General features: G+C 39.3%; 1 protein-coding gene across 1 annotated transcript; it reads right to left on the bottom strand.

Moving 5' to 3' along the window:
• Positions 1–9,223: 9,223 nt before the first annotated feature.
• On the bottom strand, positions 9,224–10,324 carry LOC130949670 (uncharacterized). Its single transcript, XM_057878326.1, has 2 exons — positions 9,883–10,324; positions 9,224–9,762 (listed from the first exon to the last, which is right to left on the bottom strand). Exons 1-2 carry the CDS (start codon positions 10,322–10,324, stop codon positions 9,224–9,226), a joined length of 981 nt encoding a protein of 326 aa, XP_057734309.1.
• Between the last annotated feature and the right edge of the window lie 11,187 nt (positions 10,325–21,511).

Here is a 21,511-nt window from a genome sequence, read left to right as displayed (position 1 = left end):
GAAATCCCAATTCAATTCTGATTTTGCTCAACTAGAACGATTCTCCAATTAACATTGATCAACCAACCAATCCCTATTGGATTCGACCTTACTCTATAGTGAGTTTTTACTTGACGACAAATCAGGTGCACTTACCGGTAGGAAATTGTTGAGAGACAGTTTTTGAGAGAATCATACATCACTTGAACCAAGAATTCATCTCAGCTAATTGAGGATATGTGACATATAATCTGGTTAGTTATGGGTGATGAGGTTCTTGTGGTGCTAAGGCTAGAATCATTGAGCTTCATTCTCTGATCTGAAAGATCTGACCTTGTCTGTGGCACTTTAAGTAAAATCAACAAAGGAGAGTAAATTGTGCGGGCTTCATATTTGTTCATATTAATGACCATTGACAATGGCGTTTGATATGAATTAGTGAAGATTAACTTGATGAGAGGACATGAGTTAATCACTTACAGCTTTGTCATAGAATGAATCATTCATTGTTGAAGTAGTCTGTAAGAAGTATTAATCCAAAAAGATAAAGCATCTCTAAAGCCTTAACTATTTTCTTATTATTGTTTCTTCATTAATTCCTTATTGCTTTCTTTATTATTTTGTTTTATGTGCCTACAACAACAACCACTATCTTTCTTTTCGCCTGACTAACATCTGCAGGATAACTGATGCGTGAGCATCTTTTCTATCTTTTCCTAGTGAATTTGCACTTAAATTGTTGAGTTTAATCAAGAATTAATTATCTTTTAGCCACTATGAATTCTACTTTGAGTCTTGTGAAATTCTATTTATTTTAGGTATCATTTGGCTGGATTTGATGGAAAGAAAGCATGCAAAAGTGGAAGGAATCGCAAAGCTATCAAGCTTGACCTCTTTTTATTCAATCAATCATAACTTGAGCTACAGAGGTCCAAATGAGATGGTTTTAGTTGTGTTAGAAAGCTAACATCCGGGGCTTCGCAAAGATATACAATTTGTCATAGTTGACCTGGCGTTTAAGGGTGCGCACGAGCACATCATGCACATGCGCACATTGGCAAAAAGTCTATCGGCGCGCACACGTACCTGGCGCGTACACGCGACATGCGCGACGTACTCCAAACTCAGAATTTGCCCCAGCGATTACTAGGCTACTTTTGACACAGTTTTCAGCTCAGAAAGCACAGATCAGAGGCTGCAAAGTGAAGTAATCAAGTAGTCCCCATCCATCAATTGAAGACTTGTTGATTGCCATGATTAATTCTGATTTAAATTTAAATATTATTTTAAGATAGAAAAAGATATTATTTAGTTTTAAAAAAATTAGGATTTAAATTTATTAGGATTAGATATAAAAGACAACATTAATTAGTTAACTATGGATTCCACCTCAAGACAATTTACCTAAATCCTTATTTTCTCTCTGAGCCATGAGCAACTAAACCTCCACTGCTAAGGTTAGGAGCTCTGTCTATTGTATGGATTGATACTATTATTTTTCAATTTTAATTCATGTTTTGATTTATAAATCAAGAATTGTTTTCGTTCTTTACTTTATGAATTTGGGTGGAACGGAAGTATGACCCATGTTCTAATTGAGTTCTTGTATAACTTGGAAAAGCTCTTTACTTGAACAACAGCTTGAAAACAATTTCTCCTAAATTCTAATTTTCTGGTTTTAACGGGATACGTGACATATAATCCTCTTATTTTTGGGTAATTAGGATTTTTGTGGCATACAAACTGGAATTTGATCATCACCCTCTAATTGGAATTAATTGACCAAGGAATTAGCAGTTAATGAATTTTATAGGAGACTAGGAAGGTCTAAGGAATTAAGGTTTAGTCACATATAGTTTGCCATGAATTAAATCTTGCATGATTAAAATAAATTAATAAGAAAAGTCAATCCAGAAAATTGATATCTTTGAAGTCTTAACTATTTTCTCCCATATTTTATTTTCAACTTAATTACTTGCGTGCCTGCCTTCTGATATTTTGAAGTCACTTTTTAAACCTTTTGACGTAGAGAGTTGGGTGTTTCCTAGTTCAGGTTACCTCACTGGGAATTCTCTGCACTCTAATGTAAAGAGTTCCATTTTTTTCTTGTCTTCTGTTTGTCTATGCGCAGGAACAGAGACAAAGAACATCTCTTAGACTTTGATCCTGAACCTGAAAGGACTTTGAGGCAGCATTTACAACAAGTTAGACTTTGCAAGGCTGCAGAATCCACTATGGATCCTAAAAATGCTGATAATGCCAATGTGGTAAATCCGAATGGGAATGAGCAACAAAGGAGAGTACTTAGCTCTTACTCTGCTCCTACTATAGATCTTTATAGAAAGAGCATTGTGGTGCCTCCTATAGCTGCGAACAACTTTGAGCTGAAGCCACAACTGGTCACCCTGGTGCAATAAAACTGCCAGTATCATGGTCTTCCCCACGAAGACCCAAATCAATTTATTTCCAATTTTCTACAGATCTGTGATACTGTGAAGACAAATGGAGTAAACCCAGAGGTGTGCAAACTCATGCTCTTCCCGTTTTCTCTGAGGGATGGAGCAAAGCTATGGCTAGATTCCCAACCCAAGGAGAGCTTGGATACTTCGAACAAGGTTGTCACTGAGTTTCTTACTAAATTTTTCCCACCAAGGAAGCTGCCTAAGCTTAGGGTGGAGGTTCAGATCTTAAGGCAGAAGGATGGTAAAACTCTTTATGAAGCTTGGGAGAGATACAAGCTATTGACTAGGCAATGCCCTCCGGACATGTTCTCCAAATGGACCCAACTAGATATCTTTTATGAAGGCTTGGGTGAAATGTCCAAGATGTTCTTAGATAATTCTGCTGGTGGTTCACTGCACAAGAAGAAGACACTGGAGGAGAGTATCGAGCTTATTGAATTGGTTGCTAGCAACCAATACTTATACTCATCTAACAGGAATCCTGTGAACTCTGAGACCTCTCAGAAGAGAAGCGTGTTAGAAGTGGAAGCTGTTAATGCTCTTCTTGCTCAGAACAAGCTTATATTTTAGCAAATAAATCTACTTACTCAGCAGATGGGTGGCATGCAAGTCTCAACTATCAACACTGATGAGGGATAATTTATACGCTTTTTGGCATTGTTTTTAGGTAGTTTTTAGTATGATCTAGTTACTTTTAGGAATGTTTTCATTAGTTTTTATGCTAAATTCACATTTCTAGACTTTACTATGAGTTTGTGTTTTTCTGTGATTTTAGGTATTTTCCGGCTGAAATTGAGGGACCTGAGCAAAACTCTGAAAGAAGGCTGACAAAGAACTGCTAATGCTGTTGGAATCTGACCTCCCTGCACTCAAAATGGATTTTCTGGAGCTACAAAACTTCAAAAAGCGCGATCTCAACGGCGTTGGAAAGTAGACATCCAGAGCATTCTATCAGTATATAATAGTCCATACTTTATTCGTAATTAGACGACGTAAACTGGCACTCAACGCCAGTTCCATGCTGCATTCTGGAGTCAAATGCCAGAAACACGTCACGAACCAGAGTTGAACGCCCAAAGCACGTTACAAGAGAAGCCTCAGCTCATGGATAGATTAAGCTCAGCCCAAGCACACACCAAGTGGGCCACGGAAGTGAATTTATGCATCAATTACTTACTTTTATAAACCCTAGTAGCTAGTTTAGTATAAATAGAACCTTTTACTAGTTTATTAGATGTCTTGGACTATCTAGTTCTTTTGACCATTCGGTCTTTCATGGGGGCTGGCCATTTGGCCATGCCTGGACCTTCATCACTTATATAGTTTCAACGGTAGAGTTTCTGCACACCATAGATTAAGGGTGTGGAGCTCTGTTGTACCTCAAGTTTCAATGCAATTACTATTTTCTATTCAATTCGACTTATTCCTATTCTAAGATATTCGTTGCACTTCAACATGATGAATGTGATGATCTGTGACACTCATCATCATTCTCACCTATGAACGCGTGACTGACAACCACTTCCATTCTACCTTAGACCGGGCGCATATCTCTTGGATTCCTTAATCAGAATCTTTGTGGTATAAGCTAGAATTGATGGCGGCATTAATGAGCGGATAATTTATACGCTTTTTGGCATTGTTTTTAGTATGTTTTTAGTATGTTTTAGTTAGTTTTTATTATATTTTTATTAGTTTTTAGTTAAAATTCACTTTTCTGGACTTTACTATGAGTTTGTGTGTTTTTCTGTTATTTCAGGTATTTTCTGGCTGAAATTGAGGGACCTGAGCAAAAATCTGATCCAGAGACTGAAAAGGACTGCAGATGCTATTGGATTCTGACCTTCCTGCACTCGAAGTGGATTTTCTGGAACTGCAGAAGCCCAATTGGCGTGCTCTCAATTGCGTTGGAAAGTAGACATTCTGGGCTTTCCAGCAATGTATAATAGTCTATACTTTGCCCGAGATTTGATGGCCCAAACAGGCGTTCCAAGTCAGCTCAAGAATTTTGGCGTTTAACGCCAGAACTGGCACAAGAATGGGAGTTAAACGCCCAAACTGGCACAAAAGCTGGCGTTTAACTCCAAGAAAAGTCTCTACACATGAAAGCTTCAATGCTCAGCCCAAGCACACACCAAGTGGGCCCAGAAGTGGATTTTTATGTCATTTACTAATCTTTGTAAACCCTAAGCTACTAGTTCTCTACAAATAGGACCTTTTGCTATTGTATTAGGGAGTCTTTTTTATCATGTTTTTATGATTGAATCCTCTTTGGGAGGCTGGCCATTCGGCCATGCCTAGACCTTGTTCTTATGTATTTTCAACGGTGGAGTTTCTACACACCATAGATTAAGGTGTGGAGCTCTGCTGTACCTCGAGTATTAATGCAATTACTATTGTTCTTCTATTCAATTCAGCTTATTCTTGTTCTAAGATATTCATTTGCACCCAAGAACATGATGAATGTGATGATTATGTGACGCTTATCATCATTCTCACTTATGAACGTGTGCCTGACAACCACCTCCGTTCTACAAGCAAACAAGGCTTGAATGTTTATCTCTTGGATTCCTTAATCAGAATCTTCGTGGTATAAGCTAGAATTGATGGCGGCGTTCTTGAGAATCCGAAAGGTCTAAACCTTGTCTGTGGTATTCTGAGTAGGATTCAGGGATTGAATGACTGTGACGAGCTTCAAACTCGCGATTGTGGGGCGTTAGTGACAGACGCAAAATGTAACGACCCAATTTTCAGTATGCCTAGGACACACCGAAAACTGAGCGCTACCAATTTGTCTTCCTAGTTATTATCTATTATTTATCATATGAGCCTGATTCGTTGTTAAAAGCGTAGTTAATTTGCGAGGTGTATTTTTTTTGAAAATGTTTGGATTAATAAACATAATCATTTATAATCAATTCACAAATAATAACAGACAAAACAGTTATAAACAACCACACATAAATACATCACAAGCAGCTAACAAGATTTAGTGATCCAGCCTTTATTAGAGTATAGACTTTTAGTTAGAACACCCCTAGATATAGCTAAATAATATATATATATATATATATATATATATATATATATATATATATATATATATATATATATATATATACAACATCCCAGGTCCTGACCTGTTCAAGAAGTCCCTAAGCTGGCACCCAGGCTAGCCTAGACTCTATACTCGCCTAGTCCCTCTAAACTACTAAAGCGAGGAAAAGTATGTTCTAAGTCTTCAAAACTCAAGTCAAGTGAACGTCACCAAAGGTAGGACATCATCTGCTATTCCTCTGCACGATCAGACATTGCCATAGGACGTCCCTCTGGTACCTCATCAAGTAGCCACACAACGGGAGTCTCGTACACAGGATTCAGGTTAAAGTGCGCATACGAACGGGGTGCAGGCGTTGGCTGGTCTCATAGTATATACATATACATAGATAAAGAGATTCACCCTAGACTCAGAAGACTACCTAGAGCGGAATTCTCTTTACAAACGGTCATCAGCGAACTGCGGAAGGGTACTCATGCTTCCATCTGGAAGGGGAAGGGAGAGAGAAGGGGTAAGAACTGGGGAGTTCTTAGTAGGGCCGGGGTTATTAGTTACGTTCATTAATTTTGTGTTGTTTAGCAGACTAATAGCAGAATATAGAGAAGTAGTAAACAGAAGACAGATAAATAGAGAAAATAGAGAAAATGGAAAAAGATCACAAACAGAAGAATACAAGAAAGTAAAACACAGACACAAACACAGAGAATAGAATACAAACAAAGAAAGCATACATTCATGCAACAATCATAATAGAGAAAATGCACAACCAAGTATGATGCATGTCTAGCCCTAGTGCAGGTAATGAGCTCATCTGTCGGTTACATACCCGCTCCCGACGTTACCCAGCAACCTCTGTCTGGATAAGGCTTTCCTGTTGGCAATATCCACTGCAAGCAACCTTTGTCTTGTAGGGTATCCACTGCAAGCAACCTTTGTCTTGCAGGGCGAAACTTATTAGCCGATATACGCCCAACAGACTCACTGTAAGCAACCTCTGTCTTACAGGAGCAATAACACACTCACTGTAAGCAACCTCTGTCTTACAGGAGCACATTCATCTTGATACCTCTGTAAGCAACCTCTGTCTTACAGCAAAGCATTATAGCAAGGTATCCCAGGAAAGCGTTCTCAGTGGTCGTACCAACATCTATCTGACTGCCTCTCTGCAGCAGGTTCTTACATAATCATTCTCATTATCATCATTCATTAACATTCTCATTATTCATCATCACTTTCACTTTCTTATGCTATACCTCTTTCTTTCTCTGTTCAATCATGCTATACAAACTCTACAGCTTTTACTTTTACAACATCTTAACTCAAACCATTTCTCTTTGTCACATTACTCTCTTCTCTGTGTCTTTTTACTTTGCTCAGATTACTCTTTTCTCTGTATCCCTCTATTCTGCTCTGGTTTCTCTGCTTAACATATGTATTTAAAGCTTATGTAAATTTCGGTATGAATAGTTAGCCTGTCCCAAGTATAGGATCATTAAGTCTATACTGAAACAGTTTAACTTTTCATATAATACTTAACCCTAGTCGCAATTCAAGGACTAACTATTTTGCCCTAGTTCGTTCACTAATTCTATATGTTTTTCTGTCATTAAAACATTACAGACTTTTTCTTCGATTTTTATCTTTTCTTTAACTTTTTATATTTTCTTTATCTTTGCCTCACTAACATGTTATTACCACTCCCTAAGTGTTTTATGAAGGTAATTATGAGATTCTGCACTTAAAGTTGTCTTTCTAAAGCTTTTACAGAAAACTGCCTTTCTCGTATTATTTTATTATTTTTATTAAAATATTATTTTTAATTAAATATTATTATTTAATATTTTATTATTATTTATTATTTTATTAATATATTTTCGAAAATTAACTTTACTTTAACCTTTAACCTTTAAAATTCACTTTTTACCACCCGTAACTTTTAATATTTCTACTTTTACCACCCTAACTTTCAGAAATTACCAGACAACCCCTAAAACACCAAAAATTTTACTTCCTTGCCCTTTTTAAGATCTAAGGCCTGTTATTCATTGTTCTTCATCACACTCAAAGTGTTCTTCATGTTCTTCATAAATTCTTCAGATTCTTTCTCTGTTTTTACCCGTTTTTCAGTCTTTTCAGCAACCGATTTTTACTATAATTCATAATAAATTAGCAGCCACTAAAACCCCATATTTTCTACATGATTTCAACACAAATTGAACCTCAATTTAAGCTTAGGGTTTCGTTTTTCCCAGCTGCCCAAGAACATGAACTTTAAAGCTTAAATTTCATCAAATTTCATTAGAATTTCACCAAATTTTCACCAAGAATCAATCATATATGCAACCAATTTTTAGCACAACCAAATAATACAACATTCACACATCTAAAACACAAATAATCAAGATTAATTTCGTGACACCCTACCTGGTTTTGCTGCTCCTAATTCAATCAAACTTTCAGGTGGTCCTTAAGCACTTTTTCCTCCTAAATCACATCAAGAACAACTTTAAATCCAAAAACTCTCAACTGACCAAATCTCACTCAGTATGTTAGGAAGAGATATCTCACCTTAGACTTGGTGGAAATTCACGTTTCTTGGCCCTCAAGTCAAGTTAAGCATGATTCCTAAGGAAAAACATCAAGAAAACACATGTTTACATGGTTTTCCTTGAAAACCAAATTGAAGAGGGATGGAGACAGCCATATCACCTTATTTCCAGCCTTGATATGTTATATGGTTATGTAGATAAATAAGAGAGGATCATTTTGGTGAAATCGGAGTTTTGATTTGAGTTTTAGTTCAGAAGAAATCAAGCTTTGAAGATTAAGTGTTCATGAAGGTTTCTCTCTTTTCTCTCTTGTTATTTTCGGCCAAAATGATGAAATGAGACAGCCTTGGAGGTCTTGGGGGTGTAAGGTGAGTTGTGATTGGTTGGCTTGGAGGTGGATTAAAATAATATTAAAATATCTCAGGTGTATAACAACTAAAACTAGGTGTATCGGAACACTTGTAAAAATATCTCTAAAAATTATTTTCTGAGCTACTAGCAGAAATGACACTAGTAACATATTTATTATGAGAATAAAACATGTATGATGAGCCCTTAGCATTGCTAAAGTCATCAGAGAGTGCTGGTGCTAAGCTGCACCAGTAAGCCGTAAACCCGGTTAAACCGATTTCCTGTTTTTAACTAAAACAGACCAGGTAACCTTATAATATCTTTCAAGCAACTTCTAATACTAATATAATGATAATATTATACTATTATCTTTCTTCTCTCATGAATCGAGTCCGGTTCGTCAAACTGAGCCTATTTACGAAAACTTGAATCAAAACTCCTAATCGATACGGTTCAAAAACTAGGTTCTCCGTGGCCGCGTTGTCGAGCTTGCCTCAAAAGAGGTTTTGGCTTAAAGATGTCATAATGACAATGAGGATTGAGATGCTTGATGATACAGCAGAGGTGTTCCCTTTACTGATCTTCCGGAGAAATTCGTGCCTGTAGAAAAGATCCGCGTACTCGAAAATCGGGGTTGTTACATTCTACCCTCCTTAAAGAAAATTTTGCCCTCAAAATTTAACATGCGCATAAGAAGTTATAGTATTATCTAACACAAACAAAACCATAGTGTGGTACTCACCTCGAGTGGAAGAATTATATGCATTAGTGTTGCCAGCAGTTACGGTAAAAACCCTTCCTTGTTGTTGTGGCCTAGCTGGATTTCAAACAAACCTTTTTGGGCAATTCCTCGATATATGTCCATACTCTCCGCAAGAGAAACAAGTGTGTGTCCCATATCTACAAGCTCTATTACCATGATCCTTCCCACACCTTGAGCATACTGAAATATCCTGAGTTTGCTGAGATTGACCTCCTTCTTCCTCTCCCAGATTATTGTTATCGTAGTTGCCATTGTTACGAGCGAGAAAGTTACCATTTCGTTGATTCCCATTTTGGCAATCAAACTGACCATTGAACTTAAAGTTACGACCTTGAGGGGCTAGATATTGAATAAAGTCTCTTCCTAAGGCTTCCCTACGATCTGCTCGAGCTATCGCCACCTTTTTCGAACGTTCTTCCACTAGTTTACTTTTATTCACCAGTTCAGCAAAATTTCGTATCTCTAATGGAAATACTGAACTCATCAGATCCTCACGAAGGCCCCCTTCGAACTTCAAACACTTCCATTCTTCAAAGTCAGTAGGATTTCGTTGACAAATCTTGGAGAAACGGCACAAGTCATCAAACTTACGGGCATATTCTGCAACAGTTGTGTTACCCTATTTCAGTTGCATAAGTTCCATCTCCTTAGCATCACGAGCTGCCCTCGGAAAATACTTCTTATAAAATTCATCCTTAAAAGTATCCCAAGGGATATCACCTTCATCTTGTTGCAACAGTTGCTGTATCCCCTGCCACCAATGCTCAGCTTCTCCTTCCAGCATATAAGTAGCGAACTCCACGTGTTGACCTTCCGGAACATGCTGTGCTCGTAGTGATCGCTTGATACCTCGGAACCAGTTGTCAGCATCAGTCGCAACGAGTGTACCTTTGAACTTGGGTGGATTTACTTTCAAAAAAGTAGCAAGGGTCATGGGTTTATCAAGATGCGTTGAATCAGCCTCGTTGTTTCCATTATCCTCACCGTTTTCATTTCGGTTTTCATTTCTCACTCCGAGATGCTCAACAGCCCTAGCAGCAGCCATCGCAACCTCACGCACTACCTCAGCTACAATGTTCATCGTAGCCATAAAGGTTTCCTGTTCTCTCTCTCGGTTATCACTAGGGGTTCCTTCCCGCGCACTCCGTCTCCGTGGTCTCATTGTAGTCTTGTTCACACCAAACAATCGTTATTAAGGTGATCAGTCGTAACACTTCAAGTCAAGTGTGAACATTCCCAGAATGAAAACACAGAGACAATCATGAAACACATATCACATAGATATCCTATAAGCATGAGACACACAACAGAGTATGCAATGAAGTATAGTCAGTCCACTCCCCAGGCTCTATTGGGAACGAACTGCTCTGATACCAAATTGTAACGACCCAATTTTCAGTACGCCTAGGACACACCGGAAACTGAGCACTACCAATTTGTCTTCCTAGTTATTATCTATTATTTATCATATGAGCCTAATTCGTTGTTAAAAGCGTAGTTAATTTGCGAGGTGTATTTTTTTTTTTGAAAACGTTTGGATTAATAAACATAATCATTTATAATCAATTCACAAATAATAACAGATAAAACAGTTATAAACAACCACACATAAATACATCACAAGCAGCTAACAAGATTCAGTGATCCAGCCTTTATTAGAGTATAGACTTTTAGTTAGAACACCCCTAGATATAGCTAAATAATATCTATATACATATATATATATATATATACAACATCCTAGGTCCTAACCGATACGGTTCAAAAACTAGGTTCTCCGTGGCCGCGTTGTCGAGCTTGCCTCAAAAGAGGTTTTGGCTTAAAGATGTCATAATGACAATGAGGATTGAGATGCTTTATGATACAGCAGAGGTGTTCCCTTTACTGATCTTCCGGAGAAATTCGTGCCAGTAGAAAAGATCCGCGTACTCGAAAATCGGGGTTGTTACACAAAAGAATCACTGGATTCTATTCCGACATGATCGAGAACCGACAGATGAATAGCCGTGCTACGACAGAGCGCGTTGAACATTTTCACTGAGAGGACGGGACTGTAGCCATTGACAACGGTGATGCCCAACATACAGCTTAACATGGAAAGGAGTAAGAAGGATTGGATGAAGACAGTAGAAAAGCAGAGAGACGGAAGGGACAAAGCATCTCCATACGCTTATCTGAAATTCTCACCAATGAATTACATAAGTATCTCTATTTTTATTTTATGTCTTATTTATCTTTTAATCATTAATCCTCCATAACCATTTGAATCCGCCTGACTGAGATTTACAAGATGACCATAGCTTGCTTCATACCAACAATCTCCGTGGGATCGACCCTTACTCACGTAAGGTTTATTACTTGGACGACCCAGTGCACTTGCTGGTTAGTTGTGCAAAGTTGTGATAAAGAGTTGAGATTGCAATTGAGCGTACCATGTTGATGGCGCCATTGACGATCACAATTTCGTGCACCAGGCATTCATGGGAATCCGGAAAGTCTAACCTTGTCTGTGGTATTCCGAGTAGGATTCCGGGATTGAATGACTGTGACGAGCTTCAAACTCCTGAAGGCTGGGCGTTAGTGACAGACGCAAAAGAATCACGGGATTCTATTCCAACCTGATTGAGAACCGACAGATGATTAGCCGTGCTGTGACAGAGCATTTGGACCTTTTTCACTGAGAGGATGGGATGTAGCCATTGACAACGGTGATGCCCTACATACAGCTTGCCATGGAAAGGAGTGATGAAAAACTGGAAGGAAGATGTAAAAAAGCAAAGATTCAGAAGGAACACAGCACCTCCATACACCTATCTGAAATTCCCACCATTGAATTACATGAGTAACTTTATCTTTATTTTCTGTTTATTTTGTTATCATTATTTAAACCAATAATCTCTTAATCTATTTAAATCCGCCTGACTGGGATTTACAAGATGACCATAGCTTGCTTCATACCAACAATCTCTGTGGGATCGACCCTTACTCACGTAAGATATTACTTGGACGACCCAGTACACTTGCTGGTTAGTTGTGCGGAGTTGTGACAAAGTGTAATTCATGTTTAAGAGCACCAAGTCTTTAGAGCCATTGTTGATGATCACAATTTCGTCCACCAAACACCCAAAATCCACCCCAAGAGATCTCTTATGACATGACAGATAATTTTGTGCAGAATGATACTTATGATTATGCTCAATTCTTTTCTGAACAGGTCAATTAAATGGGGAGTGCTCCTAGAAATTTCAATAATGATCCCTATTCTCATACCTACAATCAAGGGTGGAGAAATCACCCAAATTTTGGGTGGAAAGACCAACCTCAGAGACCTCAGAACTTCAATAATAATTCTCAGGGTGACTTCCAATAGAACAATTACAATAATTGCCAATTTCAGTCTCATCAACAACAACCACCTCCACAGGAAAATTCTAAATCCCAAGAAGATTTTAATTGGGAAATGATGAGGAGTTTTGTGCAGGAAACCAGAGCATCAATCAAGAATTTGGAGATTCAGATGGGTCAAATAGCCACCAGAGTTAATGAAATTGATCAGAGGACCACTAATAGCCTTCCTGGTAACAATTTCAAATCCAAGAGAGGAATGCAGGCTATCACCTTGATAAGTGGACAAGTGGAGGGTATTAAAGTATAAGTTAATGAGGAGCCAGTTGAAAAAGATTGCAAAGGTATTCAACTGAGAAGTGGTAAAATGGCTGGCTCTGAGACCAAGGCCAATGAAGAGTTAGTTGAAAATGACGCTCCAGAGGAGAAGAAGGAAGAAGTAGAGCATGCCCCTCCAAAGCGTGCGGACAACCCATTCCCAAACTCTCTTGACACTTATCCTACATTGCCAAAGGCTCCTGAGTACAAGCCTAAGATGCCATATCCTCAGAGACTTCAAAAGGAGACCAAGGACAAGCAGTTTTCAAAGTTCTTGGAAGTCTTCAGAAAGTTACAAATCAATATTCCTTTTGCTGAGGTTTTGGAGCAAATGCCTATCTATGTGAAGTTCATGAAGGAGCTATTGTCAAAGAAGAAGCGTTTAAAGGGAGATGAGACAGTAGTCCTGACTAAGGAATGCAGTGCCGTAATTCAGAATAAAACTTGCCAAGGAAGATACCAGATCCAGGGAGCTTTCAAATTCCATGCACCATTGGGAGCACAACCTTTAAGTTTGGTGTTGACGCTTCGCTTATGGCTTTTCTGTTTAGCACCAAAGGGAGATGAATGTTCTTCATGGAGCAATGAGATGGCCACCAACATAACTGAGGTGGTTGAGTTCCTTTCATTCTATTTCTCTTCCATTCTTATTATGTTGTCTTTTGTTCTTTGTTGCTTTGATTCCTGCATGATCTTTAGTACTATATATATATATATATATTATCTCATGTATTGCTCTCTAAGCTTGAATTCAAAAGAAAAAGAAGTGATGTATTGCATAAGAGTTTGAGTTTAATTTTTAGAGTAGTCTTATTTACTTAAATATGGTAGTATTATTTCTGATTTTGAATGCACGACATGAATAGTGCATATTTGAATTTGAATCAAAGGATGTTGATATATAAGGAACAAGAATTTAGAGAATTATTATGACTTCTCTGAAATAAACAAAAATTTAATCCTTGAAGCAAAAGAAACAGCAAAAGAAAAAAAAGAAAAAAAAAAACTATAAAAGCAAGGTCCAAGGCTCTGAGCATCAATGACTAGGGAGGTCAGACATGATTAAAAGCTCAAAGAGTTATTTCCCTAGTCATATGCTTGTTGTGTGATTGTGTCAAGTAATCCTTGAGACAGAACACTTAGAGTCGAGACCAAGTGCATTTAATAGAGTATGCCAAAGGCTTTGAGCACCACTGTCTGGGAGTAACTGAAAGAAAAATCAGAACTTAAAGAGAGTTCCCCAGTTAAGTGCTTGTGGTGATTCTGTGTCAAGTAACCTTGAGACAAAATATTTAAAGTCACAGCTAGGCTCAACGTGCAAAGCACCAAAGAAAAATAAACTAAAGAAAATTATGCTGTGTTCAAGGATTAAACTGGAGTATAAAGATCAGAGAATTCATAATATGATCCGGATTCTAATTCCGAATGACACTGACGTTCCTTTGATTCAAAGGAGAGTGAGATGCCAAAATTGTTCAAAATGACAATGAATAAACCCCATTTTAAGAACAGACTTGAGTTCAATCAAACTCTCATTCTCATGCAAATTCACATTCTAAGCCTATATTAGTTTGGTTGCTTGAGGACAAGCAACAATTCAAGTTTGGTGTTGTGATGCGTGAGCATTTTTTCTATCTTTTCCTAGTGAATTTGTACTTAAATTGTTGAGTTTAATCAAGAATCAATTATCTTTTAGCCACTATGAATGCTACTTTGAGTCTTGTGCAATTCTGTTTATTTTAGGTAGCATTTGGCTGGATTTGATGGAAAGGAAGCATGCAAAAGTGGAAGGAATCGCAAAGCTATCAAGCCTGACCTCTTTGCATTCAATCAATCATAACTTGAGCTACAGAGGTCCAAATGAGGCGATTCCAGTTGCATTGGAAAGCTAATATCCGGGGCTTCACAAAGATATACAATTTGTCATAGTTGACTAGTGCACGAAATCACAATCACACTTTTGCAATTCCACACAAATAACCAGCAAGTGCACTGGGTCGTCCAAGTAATACCTTACGTGAGTAAGGGTCGATCCCACAGAGATTGTCGGCTTGAAGCAAGCTATGGTTATCTTGTAACTCTTAGTCAGGATATCAATAATAATTTTTTGTTTTAATTGCAGAAAGTAAAAGAACATGAAATAAAGAGTACTTGTTATGTAGTAATGGAGATCAGATTTGGGTTTTAGAGATGCTCTGTCTTCTGAATCTCTGCTTTCCTAATATCTTCTTCTTCACGCATGCACGGCTCCTTCCATGGCAAGCTGTATGATGGTGGATCACCGTTATCAATGGCTACCCACCATCCTCTCAGTGAAAATGGTCTATGTACATGGCTAATTGGTGCGCGAAATTGTGAACTATACTTTTTCACAACTCTCATAATCCCCGGTAATGGCTCCAAGAACTTGGTGGCTCAATACCATGGCATTACACAACTTCGCACAACTAACCAGCAAGTGCACTGGGTCGTCCAAGTAATAAACCTTACGTGAGTAAGGGTCGATCCCACGGAGATTGTTAGTATTGAAGCAAGCTATGGTCATCTTGTAAATCTTAGTCAGGCAAACTCAGATGTATATGGTGATGAACGAAAATAATATAAAAGATAAAGATAGTGATACTTATGTATATCATTGGTGTGAGAGCTTCAGACAAGCGTATGAAGATGCCTTCCCTTCCGTCTCTCTGCTTTCCTACTGCCTTCATCCAACCCTTCTTACTCCTTTCCATGGCAAGCTCGTGTAGGGTCTCACTGTTGTCAGCAGCTACCTCCCATCCGCGCAGTGAAAGCTAATGCACGCACTCTGTCACAGTACTGCCAATCACCGGTTTGGTTCCCTCCCCTACCGGAATAGAATAACTCTTTTGCGTCTGTCACTAACGCCCAGTAGGTTACAGGTTTGAAGCACGTCACAGTCATTCAATCATTGAATCCTACTCAGAATACCACAGACAAGGTTAGACCTTCCGGATTCTCTTGAATGCTGCCATCAGTTCTTGCCTATACCACGAAGACTCTGATCTCACAGAATGGCTGGCTCGTTTGTCAGGCGAGCACTCGGTTGTCAGGCGATCAACCATGCATCGTGCAATCAGAAATCCAAGAGATATTCACTAAGCCTCAAATGCGTGTAAAACAAGAATGGTTGTCAGTCACCTTGTTCATGAGTGAGAATGGTGATGGGCGTCAATCATCACCTTCATCATGTTGAAGAACAAGTGATATCTTGGTAAAAGAACAAGTGGAATTGAATGGAAGAACAATAGTAATTGCATTAATACTCGAGGTACAGCAGAGCTCCACACCTTAATCTATGGTGTGTAGAAACTCCACCGTTGAAAATACATAAGAACAAGGTCTAGGCATGGCCGAATGGCCAGCCTCCCAATGATCTAAGAACTAAACTGTCCAAAGATGATCTAGAGATCTAAAAGTGATCAAAAGATTTCTATACAATAGTAAAAGGTCCTACTTATAAGAAACTAGTAGCCTAGGGTGTACAGAAATAAGTAAATGACATAGAAATCCTCTTCCGGGCCCACTTGGTGTGTGCTTGGGCTGAGCAATGAAGCAAATTTCGTGCAGAGACTCCTCTTGGAGTTAAACGCCAGCTTTGGTGCCAGTTTGGGCGTTTAACTCCCATTTGGGTGCCAGTTCCAGCGTTTAACGCTGGGATTTCTTGAGGTGACTTTGAACGCCGGTTTGGGCCATCAAATCTTGGGAAAAGTATGGACTATCATATATTGCTGGAAAGCCCAGGATGTCTACTTTCCAACGCCGTTGAGAGCGCGCCAATTGGGCTTCTTTAGCTCCAGAAAATCCACTTCGAGTGCAGGGAGGTCAGAATCCAACAGCATCTGCAGTCCTTTTTGGTCTCTGAATCAGATTTTTGCTCAGGTCCCTCAATTTCAGCCAGAAAATACCTGAAATCACAGAAAAACACACAAACTCATAGTAAAGTCCAGAAAAGTGATTTTTAACTAAAAACTAATAAAAATATACTAAAAACTAACTATATCATATCAAAAACATACTAAAAACAATGCCAAAAAGTATACAAATTATCCGCTCATCACAACACCAAACTTAAATTGTTGCTTGTCCCCAAGCAACTGAAAATCAAATAAGATAAAAAGAAGAGAATATGCAATGAACTCCAAAAACATCTATGAAGATCAGTATTAACCAGATGAGCGGGACTTTTAACTTTTTGCCTCTGAACAGTTTTGGCATCTCAATCTATCCTTTGAAATTCAGAATGGTTGGCTTCTTTAGGAACTTAGAATCCAGATAGTGTTAATGATTCTCTTAGTAAAGTATGATGATTCTTGAACATAGCTACTTATTGAGTCTTGGCTGTGGCCCAAAGCACTCTGTCTTCCAGTATTACCACCGGATACATACATGCCACAGACACATAATTGGGTGAACCTTTTTAGATTGTGACTTAGCTTTGCTAAAGTCCCCAATTAGAGGTGTCCAGGGTTCTTAAGCACACTCTTATTGCCTTGGATCACAACTCTTATTCTTTCTTTTTTTCTTTCTCTCTTTTTTTTTTTCTTCTTCTTTTTTTTTTTTCGTTTCCTTTTTTTCTTTTTTTTTTTGAAATGCTTTTTCTTGCTTCAAGAATCATTTTATTGATTTTTCAGATCCTCAGTAACATGTCTCCTTTTTCATCATTCTTTCAAGAGCCAACATTCATGAACCACAAATTCAAGATACATATGCACTGTTTAAGCATACATTCAGAGAACAAAAATATTGCCACCACATCAAAATAATTAAACTGTTATAAAATTCAAATTCATGCAATTCTTTCTTTTATCAATTAGGCACGTTTTTATTGAAGAAAGGTGATGGATTCATAGGACATTCATAACTTTAAGGCATAGACACTAAGACACTAATGATCATAAGACACAAACATGGATAAACATAAGCATTAAAATTCGAAAAACAGAGGAACAATAACAAGGAAATCAAAGAACGGGTCCACCTTAGTGATGGCGGCTCTTTCTTGCTCTTGAAGATCCTATGGAGTGCTTGAGCTCCTCAATGTCTCTTCCTTGCCTTTGTTGCTCCTCCCTCATGATTTTTTGATCTTCTCTAATTTCATGAAGGATAATGGAGTGTTCTTGATGCTCCACCCTTAGTTGTCCCATGTTGGAACTCAATTCTCCTAGGGAGGTGTTTAGTTGCTCCCAATAGTTTTGTGGAGGAAAATTCATCCCTTGAGGAATCTCAGGGATCTCATGATGAGTGAGGTCTCTTGTGTACTCCATCCTTTTCTTGGTGATGGGCTTATCCTCATCAATGGTGATGTCTCCCTCTATGTCAACTCCAACTGAATAACAGAGGTGACAAATGAGATGAGGAAAGGCTAACCTTGCCAAGGTGGAGGTCTTGTCCGCCACTTTATAGAGTTCTTGGGCTATAACCTCATGAACCTCTATTTCTTCTCCAATCATGATACTATGGATCATGATGGCCCGGTCTATGGTAACTTCAGACCGGTTGCTAGTGGGAATGATTGACCGTTGGATAAACTCCAACCATCCTCTAGCCACGGGTTTGAGGTCATGCCTTCTCAATTGGACCGGCTTGCCTCTTGAATCTTGCTTCCATTGTGCGCCCTCTTCACATATGATTGTGAGGACTTGGTCCAACCTTTGATCAAAGTTGACCCTTCTAGTGTAAGGATGCTCATCTCCTTGCATCATAGGCAAGTTGAACGCCACCCTCACACTCTCCGGACTAAAATCCAAGTATTTCCCCCGAACCATAGTGAGATAATTCTTTGGGTTCGGGTTCACACTTTGGTCATGGTTCTTTGTGATCCATGCATTGGCATAGAACTCTTGAACCATCAAGATTCCGACTTGTTGAATGGGGTTGGTAAGAACTTCCCAACCTCTTCTTCGGATCTCATGGCGGATCTCCGGATATTCACCCTTTTTGAGTGAAAAGGGGACCTCGGAGATCACCTTCTTCAAGGCCACAACTTCATAGAAGTGGTCTTGATGCACCCTTGAGAGGAATCTATCCATCTCCCATGACTCGGAGGTGGAAGCTTTTGCCTTCCCTTTCCTCTTTTTAGAGGTTTCTCCGACCTTGGATGCCATAAATGGTTATGGAAAAACGAAAAAGCAACGCTTTTACCACACCAAACTTAAAATGTTTGCTCGTCCTCGAGCAAAAGAAGAAAGAAGGGAGTAGAAGAAGAAGAAATGAAGAAGAGGGAGATGGTGGTGTATTCGGCCAAAGAGGGGGAAGAAAGGGTGTTTAGGTTGTGTGAAAATGAAAGGTTGAAGAAGGGTATATATAGGAGAGAGGGGGTGATATGGTTCGGCCATGGAGGGTGGGTTTGGGAGGGAAAGTGGTTTGAATTTGAAGGGTGAGGTTGGTGGGGATTTATGAAGGATGGATGTGAGTGGTGAAGAGAAAGATGGGATTTGATAGGTGAGGGGTTTTTGGGGAAGAGGTGTTGAGGTGATTGGTGAATGGGGGAAGAAGAGAGAGAGTGATGGTAGGGTCCTGTGGGGTCCACAGATCCTGTAGTGTCAAGGAAAAGTCATCCCTGCACCAAATGTTGCTCAAAATCACGTTTTGAGCCATTTCTGGCGTTAAACGCCGGGCTGGTGCCCATTCCTGGCGTTTAACGCCAGGTTTTTGCCCTTTACTGGCGTTTAACGCCAGTCTGGTGCCCCTTTCTGGCGTTAAACGCCCAGAAGGGTGCCAGACTGGGCGTTAAACGCCCAACAGCTAGCATTACTGGCGTTTGAACGCCAGCTTCTTCTCCTCCAGGGTGTGCTGTTTTTCTTCCTGTTTTTCATTCTGTTTTTGCTTTTTTCATTGTTTTTGTGACTTCTTATGATCATCAACCTACAAAAAAGATAAAATAATAAAAGAAAATAATTAATTATAAAACATTGGGTTGCCTCCCAACAAGCGCTTCTTTAATGTCAGTAGCTTGACAGAGGGCTCTCATGGAGCCTCAGAAATGCTCAGAACCGTGTTGGAACCTCCCAACACCAAACTCAGAGTTTGAATGTGGGGGTTCAACACCAAACTTAGAGTTTGGTTGTGGCCTCCCAACACCAAACTTAGAGTTTGACTGTGGGGGCTCTGTTTGGCTCTGTTTTGAGAGAAGCTCTTCATGCTTCCTCTCCATGATGACAGAGGGATATCCTTGAGCCTTAAACACCAAGGATTTTTCATTCACTTGAATGATTAACTCTCCTCTGTCAACATCAATCACAGCCTTTGCTGTGGCTAGGAAGGGTCTGCCAAGGATGATGGATTCATCCATGCATTTCCCAGTCTCTAGGACTATGAAATCAGTAGGAATGTACTGGTCTTCAACTTTAACCAGAACATCCTCTACAAGTCCATAAGCTTGTTTTCTTGAGTTGTCTGCCATCTCCAGTGAGATTTTTGCAGCTTGTACCTCAAAGATCCCTAGCTTCTCCATTACAGAGAGAGGCATGAGGTTCACACTTGACCCTAAGTCACACAAGGCCTTTTTGAAGGTCATGGTGCCTATGATACAAGGTATAGAAAACTTCCCAGGATCCTGCCTCTTTTGAGGCAGTTTCTGCCTAGACAAGTCATCCAGTTCTTTGGTGAGCAAGGGAGGTTCATCCTCCCAAGTCTCATTTCCAAATAACTTGTCATTTAGTTTCATGATTGCTCCAAGGTATTTAGCAACTTGCTCTTCAGTGACATACTCATCCTCTTCAGAGGAAGAATACTCATCAGAGCTCATGAATGGCAGAAGTAAGTCCAATGGAATCTCTATGGTCTCATTTTGAGCCTCAGATTCCCATTGTTCCTCATTGAGGAACTCAGAGGGGATTGGTACACGCCCACTGAGGTCTTCCTCAGTGGCGTCCACCTCCTCTCTTTCCTCTCCATATTCGGCCATGGTTATGGCTTTGCACTCTCCTTTTGGATTTTCTTCTGTATTACTTGGGAGAGTACTAGGAGGGAGTTCAGTAACCTTCTTGCTCAGCTGACCCACTTGTCCTTCCAAATTTCTGATGGAGGACCTTGTTTCATTCATGAAACTTTGAGTGGACTTTATTAGATCAGAGACCATTGTTGCTAAGTCAGAAGTATTCTGCTTAGAACTCTCTGTCTGTCGCTGAGAAGATGATGGAAAAGGCTTGCCATTGCTAAACCTGTTTCTTCCACCATTATTGTTATTGAAACCTTGTTGAGGTCTCTCTTGATTCTTCCATGAGAGATTTGGGTGATTTCTCCATGAAGAATTGTAGGTATTTCCATAGGGTTCTCCTAGGTAATTCACCTCTTCCATGGAAGGGTTCTCAGGATCATAAGCTTCTTCCTCAGATGAAGCATCCTTAGTACTGTTTGGTGCATTTTGCATTCCAGACAGACTTTGAGAGATCAAATTGACTTGTTGAGTCAATATCTTGTTCTGAGCCAATATGGCATTCAGAGTGTCAATCTCAAGAACTCCTTTCTTCTGACTAGTCCCATTGTTCACAGGATTCCTTTCAGAAGTGTACATGAATTGGTTATTTGCAACCATTTCAATCAGTTCTTGAGCCTCTGTAGGCGTCTTTTTCAGATGAAGAGATCCTCCAGCAGAGCTATCCAAGGACATCTTGGATAGTTCAGAGAGACCATCATAGAAGATTCCTATGGTGCTCCATTCAGA

This window comes from Arachis stenosperma, chromosome 9 (genome assembly GCF_014773155.1).
Source record: "Arachis stenosperma cultivar V10309 chromosome 9, arast.V10309.gnm1.PFL2, whole genome shotgun sequence".
Classification (NCBI taxonomy): Eukaryota; Viridiplantae; Streptophyta; class Magnoliopsida; order Fabales; family Fabaceae; genus Arachis; species Arachis stenosperma.
Note: the sequence above shows the minus strand (reverse complement) of the source record. Positions and strands in the feature narration are given on the sequence as shown.

Bases quoted from the DNA above. Each gene is read 5' to 3' on its own strand.
- LOC130949670 (XM_057878326.1), bottom strand. From the start codon at position 10,324: ATGAGACCACGGAGACGGAGTGCGCGGGAAGGAACCCCTAGTGATAAC. The intron at 9,763-9,882 runs GTGATATCCCTT...CAACTGTTGCAG, and splicing joins ACTGTTGCAACAAGATGAAG to AATATGCCCGTAAGTTTGAT.